General features: G+C 38.7%; 1 protein-coding gene across 2 annotated transcripts in view; it reads left to right on the top strand.

Moving 5' to 3' along the window:
* The window catches only part of RXFP1 (relaxin family peptide receptor 1), a 96145-nt gene that overhangs the window by 34059 nt on the left and 40935 nt on the right, over positions 1 to 21151 (top strand). For both annotated transcript variants that reach the window (XM_073805615.1, XM_019926350.3), the window contains one exon: positions 18872 to 18970. In XM_073805615.1, coding sequence (XP_073661716.1) covers positions 18872 to 18970 — 99 coding nt within the window. The remainder of the gene's footprint in view (positions 1 to 18871; positions 18971 to 21151) is intronic.

The raw sequence follows: 21151 nt of genomic DNA, 5'->3' as shown, positions 1-21151 counted from the left end.
CCCTCTCTGTCCTGTCAGTCATTTCCATGTGTCTCCCCTTCTATTCCTCCTCTCTAGCTGCCCACCCGCATTCCTTCCTTTACTCTCTCAACTCGCCTTCTTATTTTCATCCTTCTCTTGTCCTCCATTCTTTTTCAAATCAAATCCACCTCAGTATTCACAAATTAGATTTTAATGATTATTTAGCTCACTCCATTAAGTTTATAAGCTGCTCATTATACAGATTTTAACACCTTTACTTCCAAAGAAAAAATCCAAGGAGTTGCTTTTAATTTCCAAGTAGCTGTAAAAACATTCCTGCCACGCCTACCCCACCCTTGGGCTGAGTTGCCCAGAAGGGTGGTTTTTATCTTATGGTCAGTGGACTCTGAGAATCAAGAAAATCTTCAGGCATAGTGCAGGGTCTGTAAATCCCCTGAAAACTATGAAATGTTGTGCATTTGTGTACACGTGCATTTTCAACAAGAAAAGTGTTCGTAACTCAACAGCTCTGCAAAACGTTTAGAGTTTTTAAAAGGCAAAAAGCTTCCTTATTCCTGTCGTTGGCTAAAACAGAAATCTAGAAAAACAATTTCATCCAAGCTGGAATCAGTTTCTCCCAACTAGCACCCTAAATCTGTCCATATAAAATCAGTAGTTGTGAGTAGTTTACGACAGTAATCGCAACAGCAACAACGTTCCCTTACCTTCTTTGATTTTTCTTTTTTTTTTTGACAAGGAACTAATATTTATTAAGCACTTAATGTATACTAAATACCAACATTATACTTTAAATTTTTTAAACTTTATTATGGTAAGGACACTTAACATGAGATCTAGCCTTTTAAATTTTGAAGCAACTTTTAAGTCGGCCTTACTGTTTTTGTTTTTTTTTAACATCTGTATTGGAGTATAATTGCTTTACAATGGTGTGTTAGTTTCTGCTGTATAACAAAGTGAATCAGCTATACATACCCATATATCCCCATATCCTCTCCCTCTTGTGTCTCCCTCCCACCCTCCCTATCCCACCCCTGTAGGTGGGCACAAAGCACCGAGCTGATCTCCCTGTGATTTCTTTTTAAAATAGAAACAAAGTTGTAGCAAGATTCCTCAACCAGGCATCAGAAGGCTCAGGCTCAGATCCTGGAAGGGCCTCTTTCTGTCTGTTGTTACTTCAGCAAATCATTTCTTTGTGCTAAGTCCCGTTCCTTACTGTGAAATTGGAGTAATAAATTTATTGTGAAGATTAGGTGAGTTACAGGGGTAGAAATGCTTGTCCTGTAACGGGCACGCAGTAAATCTGGGCAGACCAGATTCCTGACTACCATACTTGGCCGTTACTCTGGAATTCACCTCTTTGAAATTCTATCCGAGGAACATTTACATTTGATTGGACTCCAAACCAGGGAAGTACTGGTTTGTAGGTGTGAAGGGAAGTATGAAGCAAGTTGAGGCAAGGTGGTGGAAGCAATCTGTCCCCAAGATCTTGCTAATATATCATCTTAGGGATCTCGGACATGAGCAGGGAATGGTGTGTACTACTAACTTTTATGAAAAAGAAATATTCAGAGCACGGATCAAATAACTTAAGTTCTAGCTACATGTGCGTATAAATACCTTAAATATTAGCATGTGAAAATAAACAGCATTTGTTTAATCAACTATTACTAATTATTAAAAATACAGGGGACATTTGGAAAGCAATTAATATTTTAAAAACGAAAAAGAGTATGCTCTTTTAAAATCTTTGTTATTCACCATTGTTGACATTTAAAAATCCCCACGTCCAATTTTGGAAATATGGGGAAAATCATAATCCACTCTTAGGAAGACATGCCTTTGTAACAAATATTATGTTAAACTGTTCCTGGTCTTCTTATGCCAGGATCACATAACTCTCCTGAAATTCAACTAGACGAGCAGATCCCCAAATGTAGTTCAGGGTCAAACCCATCAGCGGCATCTAGGAAATTGTTAGAAATGCAGGTTCTCAGGCTCCATCCCAGCCCTATGGACTCAGAAACTCTGCCACTGGCCCTGCAGTTTCTATAAGCTCTTTGTGTCATTCAGATGCACAGCGGACTTTGAGAACCACTGACCTAAACCCAAGTGCGCAGGAAGTAAGGGATGCACGCGAAATAGTAGCCACAGCAGAACTAAACTTAAATCAAGACTTCAGTATGGCATGCAAGCATTCTAACTTGCTACCAAACTCCATTATTACAATTATTATCAATTTTTTTGTTTCTATAAGAAAAATTGACACTCTACTAGTGGCAGTCATCTGGAAATTCCAAAAAATTGAACTACGCTCAAAACCTCAAAGGTGGCCAGTTGAGATGCACTGCTATTCATGCATGAAAGGGTTGGAACTTCCCAAGAGGAATGTCAGAATTTCACACCATTTTTACAGTCCAGGTCATAAAAATTATGAGATGTAGTTATTCCTTCCTGCTTCTCATTACTTTAATTTCCTTCACTAGCTGTGGTTTTTTCCTTCATTTTATAGTATCTGGATAATTTATGCTCCCCCAGCTGTTCATTTTTAAGACATCCATATTTAAATTTGGTCTAAAATGACCAAGTCAGAAAGTTGGTCCTTTTCAGAATATGTCAACCTCATGCATATTTGAATAAGCAGCATTAAATATATTTGCAATCACATAAAATACAATATCTTAGATATAAAAGGAAAACCCAGAGCTAAAAATCACTTTCAGAGTGATCATTTACAGCTTAGTATATTGTCAAATAAAAAATCTTTTTCTAAAGGAAGGGGGGACTTTTTTCTTGGTTAGACCTTTTAAAAGATACATCCTAAAAAAAGTAGCTCCAAAAAGCTCTCCCTTATTCCCTTAAGCTACTTAACTTTGACACCAATAGTAATTATTAAAGTGGAGAAAAAAGTCAAACGGAAATAGTGGTAATAAAATTTAAGGAAGTCACTTAAACAAAAAATGAAACACCATCAAATAAGTTAAACTGCCTCCCCATGGATTGAACTATAATATAAACGAATTATATTTAGAAAGAACTGTTACTTTTGTATTATCACAGACATCTTAAACAAGTAGTCTAATTTGACTATAATTTTCCAGTTCTCTTAGACAACCCATAGAAAACAAAAGAATATAAAATATTTTTAAAAAGTAAAATATCTCAGTACAAAAAGCATAAGGTATCAAATCACTGAACATTTTTTATGGACACAATGCAAGGAAAAGTTTAAATCAAGTTTCTGATATAAAATGATTAAAGTTTTCAGTTGCATTCACAAGGATTCCTTCTTTCTAAAATATCTGGGCAATACAGAATTATATCTATATGTCTACTAGGCAGTTACTCTGGAGTTCACATCTTTTTCATTCTATCCCAGGAATTGTTTACATTTGACTGAACTCCAAACCAGGGAAGTCCTGGTCAAAACTGATTGCACCGTTTTTATAACTTTGATCTTTACTGATAAACTCCAATATGGAAATGTACAAATTTTTCCCGAATTATGCCATTTGATATAATTCCCATATGTTTCTGCCATATATTACCAACCCATTTATTCATCTCCATGCAGAACTATCACAGATGCAATCAGAAAAGAGGCCAAAAAAGAAATCTTTGAGTGATTACAGTAGTGTTTAGTGTGACAATGACGAACCGAAAAAGGAGGGACCATTCAGTGTTTCAGCTAAAACTCTTAGATACTTGGGAGAATATGTCTGGGTAAATACCAAGGGAACCTGATTACAAAAAGGTGTGAGACTCTCATTCAGGAATTATCTTTGTCGATTTCAAACTGAGTGCCAACTTGGTAGTAAAAGTGAAATATTAAAATAGCATCAGAGGGGTGGGACTCCGTCCCTGCGTCTGACACCCTCACATCTTACTTCTCTCGGCCTTCATTCTCTACTCTTGGAAAACGGAGGTCAGCAACATTATAATGAATGTGCTTTGCGATCTCATGATGGTCTATAGTATGCGCTAAATAGAATTTTGGCCGGGAAGGTGGAATCTTATAACCTGAAGCACTTTAAAAATAGCAAAGGATTGAAGACCTTCAAGATGGCAGAAGAGTAAGACGCGGAGATCACCTTCCTCCCCACAGATACACCAGAAAGACATCTACACGTGGAACAACCCCTACAGAACACCTACTGAACGCTGGCATAAGACCTCAGACCCCCTAAAAGGCAAGAAACTCCCCACATACCTGGGTACGGCAAAAGAATAAAGAATAAACAGAGACAAAAGGATAGGGACGGGACCTGCACCAGTGGGAGGGAGCCGTGAAGAAGGAAAGGTCTCCACACACTAGGAAGCCCCTTCGCGGGTGGAGACTGCGGGTGGCGGAGGGGGGAGCTTCGGAACCACGGAGGAGAGCGCAGCCACAGGGGTGCGGAGGGCAAAGCGGAGAGATTCCCGCACAGAGGATGGGGCCGACCGGCGCTCACCAGCCCGAGAGGCTTGTCTGCTCACCGCCGGGGCGGGCGGGGCTGGGAGCTGAGGCTCGGGCTTCGGTCGGAGCGCAGGGAGAGGACTGGGGTTGGCGGCATGAACACAGCCTGCAGGGGTTTAGTGCGCCACGGCTGGCCGGGAGGGAGTCCGGGGAAAAGTCTGCACCTGCCGAAGAGGCAAGAGACTTTTTCTTACCTGTTTCCTGGTGCGCAAGGAGAGGGGATTCAAAGCGCTGCTTAAAGGAGCTCCAGAGACGGGCGCGAGCCGCGGCCACGGCGCGCCTCACGCTGGTGCAACGTCACGCCGGCCGCCGCCTCACGCTGCTGCAACGTCACGCCGGCCGGCGCCTCACGCTGCTGCAACGTCACGCCGCCTCTGCTGCCGCAGGCCCGCCCCGCACTCCGTGCCCCTCCCTCTCCCCCGGCCTGAGTGAGCCAGAGCCCCCGAATCAGCGTCTCGTTTAACCCTGTCCTGTCTGAGCGAAGAACAGACGCCCTCCTGTGACCTGCAGGCAGAGGCGGGGCCCAATCCAAAGCTGAGCCCCAGGAGCTGTGCGAACAAAGAAGAGAAAGGGAAATCTCTCCCAGCAGCCTCAGGAGCAGCGGATTAAAGCTCCACCATCAACTTGATGTACCTGCATCTGTGAAATACCTGAATAGACAACGAATCATCCCAAATTGAAGAGGTGGACTTTGGGAGCAGCTATATATTTTTTTCCTTTTAATCTTTTTGTGTGGGTGTATGTGTATGCTTCTGTGTGTCATTTGTCTGTAAAGCATTGATTTTACAATTTGTCCTAGGGTTCTGTCTGTCCGTTGTTTTTCTTTTTTTTTTTTAGTATAGTTTTAGGAATTGTTATCATTGGTGGATATGGTTTTGGGTTTGGATGCTCTCTTCTTTCTTTTTTTAAATTACTTTTTAATTTTTTAATAGTTATTTTTTATTTTAATAACTTTATTTTATGTTATTTTATTCTTTCTTTCTTTCTTTTTTCCTCCCTTTTCTTCTGAGCCGAGTGGCTGAAAGGGTCTTGGTGCTCTGGCCAGTTGTCAGGCCTGTGCCTCTGAGGTGGGAGAGCCGAGTTCAGGACACTGGCCCACAAGAGACCTCTCGGCTCCACGTAATATCAAATGGCAAAAGCTCTCCCAGAGATCTCCCTCTCAACGCTAAGACCCAGCTCCATTCAACGACCAGCAAGCTACAGTGCAGGACACCCTATGCCAAACAACTAGCAAGAGAGGAACACAACCCCACCCATTAGCAGACAGGCTGCCTAAAATCATAAAAAGGTCACAGACACCCCAAAACACACCACCAGACGTGGACCTGCCCAACCAGAAAAACAAGATCCATGCTTATCTACCAGAACAAAGGGACTAGTCCCATCCACCAGGAAGCCTACACAATCCACCAAACCAACCTTAGCCACTGGGGGCAGACACCAAAAACAACAGCAACTACTAACCTGCAGCCTGCGAAAAGGAGACCCCAAACACAGTAAGTTAAGCAAAATGAGAAGACAGAGAAACACACAGCAGATGAAGCAGTAGGGTAAAAACCCACCAGACCAAACAAATGAAGAGGAAATAGGCAGTCTACCTGAAATAGAATTCACAGTCCTGATAGTAAAGATGATCCAAAATCTTGGAAATAGAATGGAGAAAATACAAGAAATGTTTAACAAGGAGAACTAAACAGCAAACAAACAATGATGTATAACACAATAAATGAAATTAAAAATTCTCTAGAAAAAATCAGTAGCAGAATAACTGAGGCAGAGGATAAGTGACCTGGAAGATAAAATAGTGGAAATAACTACTGCAGAGCAGAATAAGGATAAAAGAATGAAGAGAATTGAGAACAGTCTCAGAGACTTCTGGGACATTATTAAACCCACCAACATTCGAATTATAGGGGTCCCAGATGAAAAAGAGAAAAAGAAAATCACCAAGAAAATATTTGAAGAGATTATAGTTGAAAAAAAGGAGATAATCAAGTGCAGGAAGTGTAGCGAGTCCCATACAGGATAAATCCAGGGAGAAACACACCAAGACACATATCAATCAAACTACCAAAAATTAAATACAAAGAACAAATATTAAAAGCAACAAGGGAAAAACGGCAAATAACATGCAAGGGAATCCCCATAAGGTTAACAGCTGATCTTTCAGCAGAAACTCTGCAAGCCAGAAGAGAGCAGCAGAACATATTTAAAGTGATGAAAGGGAAAAACCTAGAACTAAGATTACTCTACCCAGCAAGTATCTCATTCAGATTCAACAGAGATATTAAAATCTTTACAGGCAAGCAAAAGCTAAGAGAATTCAGCACCACCAAATCAGCTTTACAACAGATGCTAAAGGAACTTCTCTAGGCAGGAAAGAAAAGAAAAGGAAAAGACCTACAAAAACCAACCCAAACAATTAAGAAAATGGTAATAGGAACATGCATATCGATAACTACCTTAAATGTAACTGGATTAAATCCTCCAACCAAAAGACATAGACTGACTGAATGGATAAAAAAACAAGACCCGTACATATGCTGTCTACAAGAGGCCCACTTCAGACCTAGGGACACATACAGACTGAAAGTGAGGGGATGGAAAAAGATATTCCATGCAAATGGAAATCAATAGAAAGCTGGAGTAGCAATTCTCATATCAGACAAAATTGACCTTAAAATAAAGACTACTACAAGACACAAAGAGGGACACTACATAATGATCAAGGGATCAATCCAAGAAGAAGATATAACAATTGTAAATATTTAGGCACCCAACATAGGAGCACCTCAATGCATAAGGCAAATGCCAACAGCCATAAAAGGGGAAATCAACAGTAACACAATCATAGTAGGGGACTTTAATACCTCACTTTCAACAATGGACAGATCATCCAAAATGAAAATAAATAAGGAAACACCAGCTTTAAATGATACATTAAACAAGATGGACTTAATTGATATTTATAGGACATTCCATCCAAAAATAACAGAATACATTTTCTTCTCAAGTGCTCATGGAACATTCTGCAGGATAGATCATATCTTGGGTCACAAATCAAGCCTTGGTAAATTTAAGAAAATTGAAATCGTATCAAGTATCATTTCTGACCACAACGTTATGAGACTAGATATCAATTACAGGAAAAAAATCTGTAAAAATACAAATTCATGGAAGCTAAACAATACACTCTTTAATGACCAAGAGATCACTGAAGAAATCAAAGAGGAAGTCAAAAAGTACCAAGAAACAAATGACAATGAAAACAAGGTACCGAAAACCTATGGGATGCAGCAAAAGCAGTTCCAAGAGGGAAGTTTATAGCAATACAATCCTATCTCAGGAACCAGGAAACATCTCAAATAAACAACCTAACCTTAAACCTAAAGCAATTAGAGAAAGGAGAACAACAACAACAAAAAAAAAACCCAAAGGAAGCAAAAGGAAAGAAGTCATAAAGATCAGATGACAAATAAATGAAAAAGAAATGAAGAAAACAATAGCGGAGATCAATAAAACTAAAAGCTGATTCTTTGAGAAAATAAACAAAATTGATAAACCATTAGCCAGACTTCTCAAAAAACAAAAAAAGGGAGAAGACTCAAATCAATAGAATTAGAATGAAAAATGAGAAGTAACAACTGGTACTACATTACTACAAGCAAGTGTATGCCAATAAACTGGACAACCTGGAAGAAATGGACAAATTCTTAGAAATGCACAACCTTCCGAGACCGAACCAGGAAGAAATAGAAAATATGAACAGACCGATCACAAGCACTGAAATTGAGTCTGTGATTAAAAATCTTCCAACAAACAAAAGCCCAGGACCAGATGCCTTCAGAGGCGAATTCTGTCAAACATTTAGAGAAGAGCTAGCAGCTATGCTTCTCAAACTCTTCCAAAATATAGCAGAGGGAGGAACACTCCCAAACTCATTCTACGAGGCCACCATCACCTTGACACCAAAACCAGATGAAGATGTCACAAAGAAAGAAAACTACAGGCCAATATCACTTATGAACATAGATGTAAAAATCCTGAACAAAATACTAGCAAACAGAATGCAGCAGCACATGAAAAGGATCATACACCATGATCAAGTGGGGTTTATCCTAGGAATGCAAGGATTCTTTGGTATACGCTAATCAATCAATGTGATACACCATATTAACAAATTGAAGGAGAAAAACCATATGATCATCTCAGTAGTTGCAGAAAAAGCTTTCGACAAAATTCAACATCCACTTATGATAAAAGCCCTCCAAAAAGTAGGCATAGAGGGAACTTACCTCAACATAACACAGGCCATATATTACAAACCCACAGCCAACATCATTCTCAAAGGTGAAAAACTGAAAACATTTCCACTAAGATCAGGAGCAAGACAAGGTTGCACACTCTTACCACTATTATTCAACATAGTTTTGGAAGTTTTAGCCACAACAATCAGAGACAAAAAAGAAATAAAAGGAATCCAAACTGGAAAAGAAGAACTAAAGCTGCCACTGTTTGCAGATGACATGATACTATACATAGAGAATCCTAAAGATGCTACCAGAAAACTACTAGAGCTAATCCATGAATTTGGTAAAGTAGCAGGATACAAAATTAATGCACAGAAATCTCTTGCATTCCTACACACTAATGATGGAAAATCTGAAAGAGAAATTAAGTAAACACTCCCATTTACCATTGCAACAAAAATAATAAAATACCTAGGAATAAGCCTACCTAAGGAGACAAAAGACTTGTATGCAGAAAACTATAAGACACTGATGAAAGAAATTAAAGACGATACAAACAGATGGAGAGATATACCATGTTCTTGGATTGGAAGAATCAACATTGTGAAAATGACTATACTATCCAAAGCAATCTACAGATTCAATGCAATCCCTATCAAACTACCAATGGCATTTTTCACAGAACTAGAACAAAAAATTTCACAATTTGTATGGAAACACAAAAGACCCCGAATAGCCAAAGCAATCTTGAGAAAGAAAAACGCAGCTGGAGGAATCAGACTCCCTGACTTCAGACTATACTACAAAGCTACAGTAATCAAGACAGTATGGTACTGGCACAAAAACAGAAATATAGATCAATGGAACAGGATAGAAAGCCCAAGGTAAACCCACACACATATGGTCACCTTATCTTTGATAAAGGAGGCAAGAGTATACAATGGAGGAAAGACAGGCTCTTCAAAAAGTGGTGCTGGGAAACCTGAATGGCCACATGTAAAATAATGATATTAGAATGCTCCCTAACACCATACACAAAAATAAACTCAAAATGGATTAGAGACCTAAATTTAAGGGCAGACACTATAAAACTCTTAGAGGAAAACATAGGCAGAACACTCTATGACATAAATCACAGCAAGATCCTTTTTGACCCACCTCCTAGAGAAATGGAAACAAAAATAAACAAATGGGACCTAAGGAAACTTAAAAGCTTTTGCACAGCAAAGGAAACCATAAACAAGATGAAAAGACAACCCTCAGAATGGGAGAAAATATTTGTCAACGAATCAATGGACAAAGGATTTATCTCCAGAATTTACAAGCAGCTCATGCAGCTCAATCTCCAAAAGACAAACAACCCAATCCAAAATGGGCAGAAGACCTAAATAGATATTTCTCCAAAGAAGATATACAGATTGCCAACAAACACACAAAAGGATGCTCAACATCACTACTCATTAGAGAAATGCAAATCAGAACTACAATGAGGTATCACCTCACTCCAGTTAGAACGGCCATCATCAAAAATCTACAAACAATAAATGCTGGAGAGGGTGTGGAGAAAAGGGAACCCTCTTGCACTGTTGGTGGGAATGTAAATTGATACAGCCACTATGGAGAACAGTAGGGAGGTTCCTTAAAATACTAAAAATAGAACTACGACCCAGCAATCCCACTACTGGGCATATACCCTGAGAAAACCATAATTCAAAAAGAACCATGTCCACAATGTTCACTGAAGAACTATTTACAATAGCCAGGACATGGAAGCAACCTAAGTGTCCATCGATGAATGGATAAAGAAGATGTGGCACATCTATACAATGGAATATTACTCAGCCTTAAAAAGAAATGAAATTGAGTTATTTGTAGTGAGGTGGATGGACCTAGAGTCTGTCATACAGAGTGAAGTAAGTCAGAAAGAGAAAAACAAGTGCCGTATGCTAACACATATATATGGAATCTAAAAAAAAAAAAAAAAAAGGGTTCTGAAGAACCTAGGGGCAGGACAGGAATAAAGACGCAGACGTAGAGAATGGATTTGAGGACACAGGGAAGGGGAAGGGTAAGCTGGGACGAAGTGAGATAGTGGCATTGACATATATACACTCCCAAATGTAAAATAGATAGCTAGTGGGAAGCAGCCGCATAGCACAGGGAAATCAGCTCGGTGCTTTGTGACCACCTAGAGAGGTGGGGTTTGTAGGGTGGGAGGGAGATGCAAGAGGGAGGAGATATGGTGATATATGTATATGTATTTAAAAAATAAAATAAAGTACCATTAAATTCTCAAATGCTATGAAATTTGTTGATTACATCCAGGCTTTTATTTTAAGGGAACTCTTTGAGTTTCCAGATTAGAATTTGCTAGCACTCCTTCTGTATTATAAACAAATGGCCGTGCAGAAAAAGGCTCCCCATCACAGTCATGCTAACCTATCCTCATCCCAGTTGGAGGCAGGTTGAATCACTCCACCATGAAGACCCAAGTTCAGATGCTCGCCTCGGCAGCCTCTGAACATCACCCTGCTCTGCACTTTAACATCCTTGTCTACAGGAAAAGGATGACGACATTGGTTCCTCTGTTTCCATATTTGTATTCCTTTGATCCACAGGGAAAACGGAAGCTTCCTCTAATACATTTTGGGTGATGCAGTAAGTTAGAATCTGCTAAAAATGTATGTCCACCCAGAACCTCAGAATGTGACCTTATGTGGAAATAGGGTCTTTGCAAATATAATGAAGGTGAGGAGTTTCTGATTTCCCCCTGGTTCAGCCGAGGCAGACCTTTCCCCTCTCCCTTTCTGGTCCAAGTCTCTTGTCTGGTCTGGGAACAGCAGAGCCCAGCTCTTCTTTATTTGTTTTTCCACATCTATTGTCAGTGCTCAAACCTGGGCCTTTGACAATCAAATACTAAGAATTTGATTCTTTTGTTATCTGCAGACATCTGTGTCATCCCTTTTCCAAGGCAATGAAAGTGGAAAATTCTAGCCTCTTGCTATAGGAAAAGGGCAGAGTGCAAGGAATTCAAGGGAAAGGAAACTTTATTAATAACCCCGATTATTTGCCTGTCTCTAATCTATGAGAATTAGACAAACAGTATTTATTTACGGGTATGATGGTGATGGTACATATCTTTTAATAGGATTATAAGAATGTTTGAAGTGTATTCAAGGATCCTTTTAATTTTTAATTGGGCCTGCATTTAAAATTCTGGAACGCTAAATATCCTTTCATTTCCTTTTACACAGCTGTCAGGATGATGGCAGTGCCAGGCAGTTTGATGTAGAACTCCCCTGTTTTCATTTTAGAATATTCCACTAAAGTTGGTAGTTTGTCTTTTTTAAGGTCAAAAAGACAGGAGGGAAAGTGACACAAGTCATAAATATGTGTATTGATACACGACTATGCATTGTACGTTCAAAAATGACTGGTTTTCTATTTATTATTCTCAAAATAGAGTAGGAAAAATGCATGTAGCTGAACCCCTGGCTTTTCTATAAATACAAACCTCGTTTTAACTTCAAATATGTTTATCCAACAATGCTTCAATGATGTTTGAGTTAACTCCACAAAGACTTTCAGCTCGGAACGTTTCCTATGAGATAGGACACAAAAGACAGTTTCTGTAGTGGCTTCAATTTCTTTTAAAATGTCACAGCCTTAATTTCTTCAGAGTTGCCTCTAAAGGTACTAGAAATAGAGTCACAGATGTAGAAAACAAACTTATGGTTACCAAGTGGGAAAGGCAGGGAGGGATAAATCGGGAGATTGGGATTGACATATACACACTACTATATATAAAATAGATAACCAACAAGGACCTACTGTATAGCACAGGGAACTCTACTCAAGACTGTGTAATGACCTATATGGGAAAAGAATCTTAAAAAGAGTGGATATATGTATATGTATAACTGAATCACTTTGCTGCACAGCAGAAACTAACACAACATTGTAAATCAACTAACATCCAATAAAAATTAATTTAAAAAATAAAATAAAAGTACCCAGAAAGAGGCATATGTATTCCGTCAGCAAACAGCTATTGTCATTCAAATTCAAGGAGATCTCACACTACTGGTCTGATGAATTGGTCTGTCTGACCAGGCGACACCTCAAGGTCTATTTTAATGGCCCAGGACACCTCTACTCTGGCGATCATTAATTTCTGAGAAAGAGATGTTCCACTGTGTCCCAAGAATGGGCGCTGAGAATTGAGGAAATATCTGAGAATCAGGGATGCTCTGCTTGGCATAAATCCACACTTTATAAATTAACCATATTGTAGCCAATAGGATTTATGCCTTCAGTTTCATGAAAGTGTAGAGTATTTAACACACAGCATCATGGCACCCTTCTTTGTCCTGGCTTCCTCTCTGACAGAGGCATGAGTCCCTCGACTTTGAATACTCAAAATCCAAACATGAAAGGAGTCCAGGAATGGCCCCTGCAAACCTACAGGGCTGTTTGGGAACCGTGCTCTGGCACGGCTGGCTGGTGAGAGGTGCAGAGTCCTGAGCTCCACCCCCAGAAACATTGATCTAGTAGGTAAGAATGGGGCCCAGAAATCTGCATTTTAACACAGTGGGTGAGTAGCACACCTGTTAAAGTTTTGAAATGATTCACTTCCCAACGCAGACAATTTTATTACCAAATTCAGAACCCCTTGAAAGTGATTAATCAGAGTGATTAATTCAAACGTTAGCAGGCATCAGATCTGCTGGAGGGCTTGTTAAAATGCAGAATGCTGGACCCCATCTACAGAGTTTCTAATTGAAAGCTCCTGGAGTGGAGCCCAAGAATTTGCTTTTCTGTGAAGCTCCCAAGTGATACTGATGCTACTTGTCCCAGATCTGCACTTTGAAAACCACTCATCTAGACTTTTATTTTTAACTTTTTATTTTATATTGGAGTATAGCCAATTAACAATGTTGTAATAGTTTCACAGCAAAGAGACCCAGCCATACATATACATGTATCCATTCTCCCCCAAACTCCCCTCCCATCCAGGCTGCCACATCACATTGAGTAGAGTTCCCTGTGCTGTACAGTAGGTCCTTGTTGGTTACCCATTTTAAATATAGTAGTGTATACACGTCAATCCCAAACTCCCTCCCCTCCACCCGTCTCCCCTGGTAACCGTAAGTTCGTTCTCTAAGTCTGTGAGTCTTCTTGTGCAAATACAGAAGCAAACAGTTCCCAACATGTATTAAAAGATGGCATATAAAAGGGTTAAACAAAATTAAAGCTATTTCTTTAAGGCTGATTTCTCCTTTCATCGTACTAGCCTGCATTAGTAATTCCAAGTGGGGATACAGGATTCAGCATTTCCCAAGCATATTTAACCACAGAACTCTCTTCTCAAGAAGAATCCTGGGAAGCAATTTGAGGAAAGCCTAATATAGCACCGTCACAACTATGCAGTGCCTTCAAGAAACTTGGACCTTTCCCATTCCCATCCAGACGTCAACCCTTGACACGCCACACACCCACCCCCGGCGCCAATGCCGGGGAATGTGAGAGCATGGAGAAGAGAGATGCATTCTCCAGAATTCAGATTGGTGTGTCTAACGCACCTTTCCATAAAATAAATTGTAACTAATACTAGATGCAAATGAAATAATGATTTACTATTCTATATACTTTATGAGAGCTAGTAAAAGTCATGTTTTAACTATATTAAAAGTACCTTAGAAGTCGCTGAGGCAATAAAAATACATAAGCTAAGAAGATTAATTCCTATCGTACTCTCATAAGGAGATAAAATACATATATAAATAGGCACAGTATGAAGCAGATTATAATAAGTGTAACAAGATATATGAGCAAAGTGCCCTTAAATTACGGACCACTTGCATTCATCTTGTTAACAGCAACGTTACTAAGGAAAAGACATCTGATCCTTCTGATTGACAGGATTCTTCTGCTAAATCTAGCCATCCTCCACTGCAACATGAGAAGGGCTCTAGTCAGAGAAAATCCCATAATGCAGTTCTTCCAAAACTTGTTGTAAGACTCCCCCAGGGCATTGATGGAATATATAGACCTCCAGACCCCATATTGGCCAAATAAATCAGAGGCTCCGGTAGAGGAGCCTGGAAATCTGTGTTTTTGTTAAGTGCCTCAGTTCCCAAATTTTATTATAACATCAGGGAGACTGGGTTTTCTCTGAAGTGTCTTTGAGGACAGAGACCCATTCATTCATTCATTCATTGAATTAGCACATACTTATTCAGGCAGTACGCAAGACCAGATTTTTCTTGGTCTGCGTCATTCATTCTTATTCACAGCATCATTACATGTTTTTAGTTTTAAAGAAACCTATTTTTAGTAAATATATATACTTAATGCTGTTCATACAGCACTAGCAACACACACTAGGAACCACATCCCCTAACGCAATACCCTCTTGTACTGTGCTCTCTACTGTGTGATACCTCGAGAAAACTCAGAGAGTCAAATTTCAGTGGGATCACAAGCAAAGTATGAAAAACCATTCTGCCCACTGTCCCATACATCCTTGAAATATGAAGGGTATGGGATTTAAGATATAGAAACACGTATTCCAAAAGCTGTTTTCTTAAAAATGCTAACTTTCCAACTTTGCAATTTTGGCTACATCTTCTATGTTCTGTGTTCCTGCTTTCTGGTGAGAGGAAGTAATGGGTGGGAAGAAGAAAATGCTTTGGGAAGGCAGGGAAGAAGGTAAATGCTAATTGCAAAGAAGCTTGTTTGTTTGAAGATGCTGCTATTTAAAAAGAGATCTCCCCGCAAAACATATGCTCTCACTTGGAGAGCTATAAGCCGTCTTGTCCTGTTTCCTTCTGCATTCTCAAATTCCCCATCACCTCTCTTTCTCTTTTCCCTCTCTTTTCAACTCTGTGTCTTTGTGTGTGTGTGTGTGTGTGTGTGTGTGTGTTGAGGTACAATGAGGTAGAAAAGGAGAGAAAATAATAAGATTGAGAAAGAGACAGAGAAGTAGCATAAATAACTACATCACTTGGATTTGTTGGACTAAAGTGTTGCAACTACACCAGGTATAGTGAACCCCTTTAGAACAGATGTTAAGCACTGCACCACCTATTAATGGTAAGAATGCAGCAAATTGCAACAGTTCACTTGAAAAGCTCAGTTAAATACAGGGCCTGCTGAAGAACAAGAGAGAAAGAAAAGCAACGTCTTCCGGCGGTCACTCAACCACTCTGTCTCATGAATGTCACAGCAGCAGTGAGACACCACCTGCGGATACAGGCCCAGCCCTGCGACGCAGCACCTCGCCTGAGTCCCATCGCTGTGTTCTGAGGTCCAGGAGGATGGGTCAGGACACGAAAGTGAGCATGGGCGCCCTCTCCCCCGCCCCCCAACCAGGCCCTGGCAGCCTGCGGGGTTGAGTCCTTCAGACCTTTCCACCCTCGCTCTGTAGATACACAAAAACTCGTCTGTAAAAATAATCAGTGCCTCAACATACCCAGAGCCAAAAGACTTCTCTTACCACGTGTTTCATTTGTAACGTTTATAAATGTATAAAAATTCATAACATTAGTATGAAATTTAATTTATTTTTAAATTTTTTTTACAAATGATTCACAATACTTCCATTGATCCATGGATAATAATAATAATGATAAGCTTAAATTCCAGTTAATAACTCCTTCTGGTTGTTAAATAATTTTTTGTATAATTCACACAATGCTCATGTAAGAGCCTCAAGAATGGAAATGAAACAGGCAATAGAACAATAAATAGGTAACAGCTAAATATTTAAAGACAATGTCATATAAAATTTGGAATTTCTATAAGAGGAGTATAAACTGATTCAATCATCTTTGGAGCTAGAAAAGAAAACATTAAAATAATGGTATTATTTTAATTCTTTGGTTATTTTTAATAATTCTGTTTCTTAGTCAAATCACTTAAAGTTCTCAGAATCAGTTTTTCCATCTGTAAGTAGAGTTCACAATAATGACGAAATGGAGTTACTAGGAGAGTTGACAAGTTAGTTTTGTCAAGTAAAGTAACTAGCAGGCCTCCAACAAAAAAGTAACCTCGTCAGACAGGGGAAGGGACCCATTTATGCTGGGCAGGAAGGCTCAGTCGGATGAGGATTTAGGGTTTGCAAATTCAACCGAACACGTTCAAAAGTCCCATTACAATTCGCAGGGTCCCTCTCTTTCCAAATCAGTGTCCTAATGTGCACTTAAAAGACAGGACAAAATGTGAATTCAGCTTATGTTGTAACCTTAGCAACCCATTGGATCAGATTCTATCTGAGTCCTGAGGTCCCAAGAGATAAAAGATTATCTTAGGGTAGTCATGGCAGCTCCCTGGTCCTCTGAATTTTCTTGAGCTGAGGACATCATACCCTAAGCTTGTCATTTTCTTTCCTTAATCTCTCTGGGGCCATCTCCGTAGTCATCTCATTCCACAGCCCTTGACATTTCATTCTGATGAGTTACCATAGCATCCACTTTGCCAGAGTCTATCCTTCCAAGAGGCTCCTAATCCAGGAAGCCAAGAGTGATCATTGAAGCAAATTTTTCTGGTTGCTGTGTGCCATAAACTATGAAAGTACCATTTTGTAATGGTGACCGGACTACCGTTATCTTCAAAACCATCCAGGTCAGATAAACAGCCCAACCTTACTATCCTTGAGATTCTGTTATCTGCAATCCCTTCTGGAAGGAGGAAAGAGAAACCACTCTAGATTTTTTTTTTTTTGCTTTTGCTTAAGAAAAAAGAGATTTCATACAGAGAAGAATGTGTTTATAGAATCATTATAAAGACAATAGAAGCAAGAGTCAGGGGTGGGGAAAACACCACCATAGTTGCAAGCATCTGCCCCATTACTACTGCTCATCAGCTCTTCACCCAGGGAGCTGGAACCTGAGACTGGCCACGATAACTGCCCCACCTCCGCTAGGTACCCACAAGACTGGTGTCTACAAACTTCCAGTCTCGCAGGAGTGAGTCCCTTCGGTAGAAGCTTTTCTATAACAAGAACCTGAGCTGCTTGGGATCTGGACAACATAGATCTACGTTACCAGCTTCTGAAGAACAAGAAAGCATTCTAAACCGAAGATAGAATGCAGAGGGAGCAAACATGCACTAAATCCCACAGTCACAAAAAGCTACCATCTCTATTTGCCTGAACAAGCCCATTCTTTCAGATTTCCTTCCCTTCCTCCTCTTTCTCTACCTAAGGTGCCACCTTCTTTACAATGTCAAGGGTCGGGGAGGCACCTTGACCTGGTTCCTGGGTGTTCAGAAGCTGAGATTTCCTGTTTCTGGGGTGCTTCTCTTGTCCACCCAGTTACTGGCACTCAGCTGGAGTCTCAGGCTGACATCTGCAGTTGGTAAACTTGAGGTCCATCAGTCATCTCTGAGATATCATAATGATATCATTGAGATATAATAATATCTTTGAGATATCATCATACTACTTTGCTACTGGTGTTTATTTTGAAACCTTCTGTAATAAAGAAGTTAATACTAAAACCTTTATTATTTATTTTGAAACCTTCTGTAATAAAGAAGTTAATACTAAAGGATGGAAACTGCTATAAATACAATGTTTAAGTAGTCTATCTTCTTTCCAGTTTGTTTTTAGTGGGACTGTAATAGGAAGTATACTCTTACAAGCATACATAGCACTTATGTTAGAATACCTTTCCTTCCCCAAATGTAATCTTCATGCAAGAGTTAATGAGCCATGGAAAAATAAGAAAATAACATGGAGATGGAGGAAAATTGTACAAATTATATTTAATCAGATATGAGCATATTCCAAAAAACTTAATTTCTCTGTTTTGAGCAGTTTGATAGATTGTAGGGACCATTCACCAATCCAGAGAATTTAGGAGGAATAGCAAGTTTATATGGAGACAGATAATGTGTTCCTTTTGGAGAATGTTGTGACGAGCTCCCAGATGACGTTCCTCTGTTTGTCAATCACTCATTATTTTTGTAATTAATTTTTATCGGAGTAGAGTTGATTTACAATGCCGTGTTAGTTTCTGCTGTACAGCAAAGTGAATCAGTTATACATATACCTGTATCCACTTTTTTTTAGATTCTATTCTCATATAGGTCATTCAATTATTCTAAAGAGAGGACCTGTTTTCCCCGACACAACAGAATATTTCTGTTCTTGAACTTTTCGGCTCTGTGATCTTTATTTTAGGTGACAACAATGGATGGTCTATGCAACTTGACAAATATTTTGCCAATTACTACAAAATGACTTCCTGGTATCCTTTTGTGGCAGAAACATCTGAATGCTGTAAGTAATCAGAGGGAATGATGGTCCTTGCCTATAGGTTCATAGTAAGACACCATGTTCTTAAAAGTTGGATCCAACATTTTAAAAAATTTATAGTTTCCTATTTGCAAAATTATAATGTTCTAGTAGACACGCAGCCTTAAATTGAGGATTTTATTTTACGATCACTCAAGGATCATAAGTGCAACGGTAATAAATCATGCCGGGTATTGTTGTGAACAAGATTAATGTCAGTCCGTCAGGGTTGCTATTTTTCATTCCCCCTTTTCACAATCATTATAAACTCTGATATAAAAGCAACTCTGATATAAAGGAAACTGAAAATAGAAGAGCAGAGAAGCTGTTTGGATTTTAACGTTTGTAAGTGAGAAAGCTTCTGGAGTCTAAGCCACACCTCACAGCTACCAAAAAAGCCTTATTAATTAAAATCAGCTACTTTTAGCCACATACCGAAAACTTACAAAAACCCTGGAAAGGGTCTGTAGGAGGGTATAACGTTGAGGGTAAGCTATAATTTTTAAGATCAGAAAGATCTATATACATAATTCCTTTTAAATAAATGTTGCCTATTCTGATAAATTATTCAAATGTAAATGTGTGTCTTAAAGTTGTAATTTTAATCCTGGCTTTTCAAAACCTTGGTTAAAAAGCAGGCGTTGGGGAAAAGGATACTTCACTGTATTTTTCCCTTCATGTTCTACCACAAATTGTAAAGTACAGCTTTTTAAAATTTTTTAAATATTTTTTTTGTCTTCATTACTCAAAAGAGACTAAAAAAAAACCTGCTAGCAAACCCCACTTTAAGGGGGTATACGTCCCTCCTGTAAGTCTCACAGGTCACTCAGCAATCTCTCTCAACTTCATGTTGTCTCCCTGTCAAATACGGAGATCAGATTGCTTTATCATTAGAGAGCTAAAAGCTTTGGGGAAAGGAAAAAGTTAACAGGTATAATTTAACTACTAATACAAGGCAAAAAACGAATGGATTAAGCCATGTGATCTCAAAATGTAGTTTTTATTTTCTTATTTTATTGTACATCCTTTTCTTTTCATTTCTTAAATTTTAATTTAATCTTTTTATGTTTCACGTTATTCCCAAAAGGGTGTTAGGCAATTTACAATAAAAATATGGCTACGAACAGACTTAACCCATTAACATGACATAAGAGACAAAAATTCCATGGTGAGTGGGAAAAGGAATGGAGAAGAAAAATTAGATAAGGAAATCCTCACTAAGAAAATTTACTGCCTAGTTCTTAATTCTGTAGTCATTAAGTCAAAGAGGAAAAATAATGGGCTACATGACTTTTTCATAGTCTGGTCTGTAAAACAAAAATAAACAAAGGGGGAAAACAGATCAAGTTAGCAAGAGAAATAAATTTTTGCTCGATGATGAACTCTGGGAGAAATGTGTCCTAAGTATACTTACATAAGAGGAATGCAGCTACACACAAAAAAAAAAGTTTCAAAAAATACAAAGGCGACGTTTTATCAATTCTTAGTAATGAACAAATATATAATTTTTAATTAGAGTTTTCAAGAAAGATGGGGGAGGGGTGGCAATTCATAATTCAATGTCTTTTTTCAAGCTTAAAAGCAGTGTAAAAATGAAATGGGAAGTGTAACGTAAGATTAAGGGGTGAAACTTAAATAAAGGTTCCTATGGTATCGCTTTATTATTTTTTTTGTACCGCTTTATTTAAATCAGATCATAATAAGGATTTATTGGAAATTTAACTGAAAATGGCTTATAATACTTTTTGGCTGGATGAAAGAATGTGAGGAATTCACAGTTACAAAGTCACCTCTCAAGAAAAATATCATGGAAAACACATCCATCACTAACCAATATATTAATAAAGTTTAAATTTCAAGAATTTGGAAAGTATGGAGATTTGGAAAGAATTGTTTACTCAGCCATAATTTCACCACTCAGAAGCTACCAGCATTAACTTGCTGGTGCACTACTCATCTTTTTTTATTTGAACATAGTTGAAATTTTCTATGCAATCCATTCTTATCATATTTTCAGGTAGCATTTTAGCATAATCAGATATCCATATTATACACTTTTCAAAATACTCTGTAAGTGACAATTTGTTTCCTCCTTCTTTCCTGGCTGGATATTTAGGTGTCATTTTTTCATCTTTCCCTATCACAGGTAACCTTGTGATCAGCATA

The sequence above is a fragment of the Tursiops truncatus genome, chromosome 5, assembly GCF_011762595.2.
Source record: "Tursiops truncatus isolate mTurTru1 chromosome 5, mTurTru1.mat.Y, whole genome shotgun sequence".
Lineage (NCBI taxonomy): Eukaryota > Metazoa > Chordata > Mammalia > Artiodactyla > Delphinidae > Tursiops > Tursiops truncatus.
This window is presented reverse-complemented; position numbering and strand designations above follow the sequence as displayed.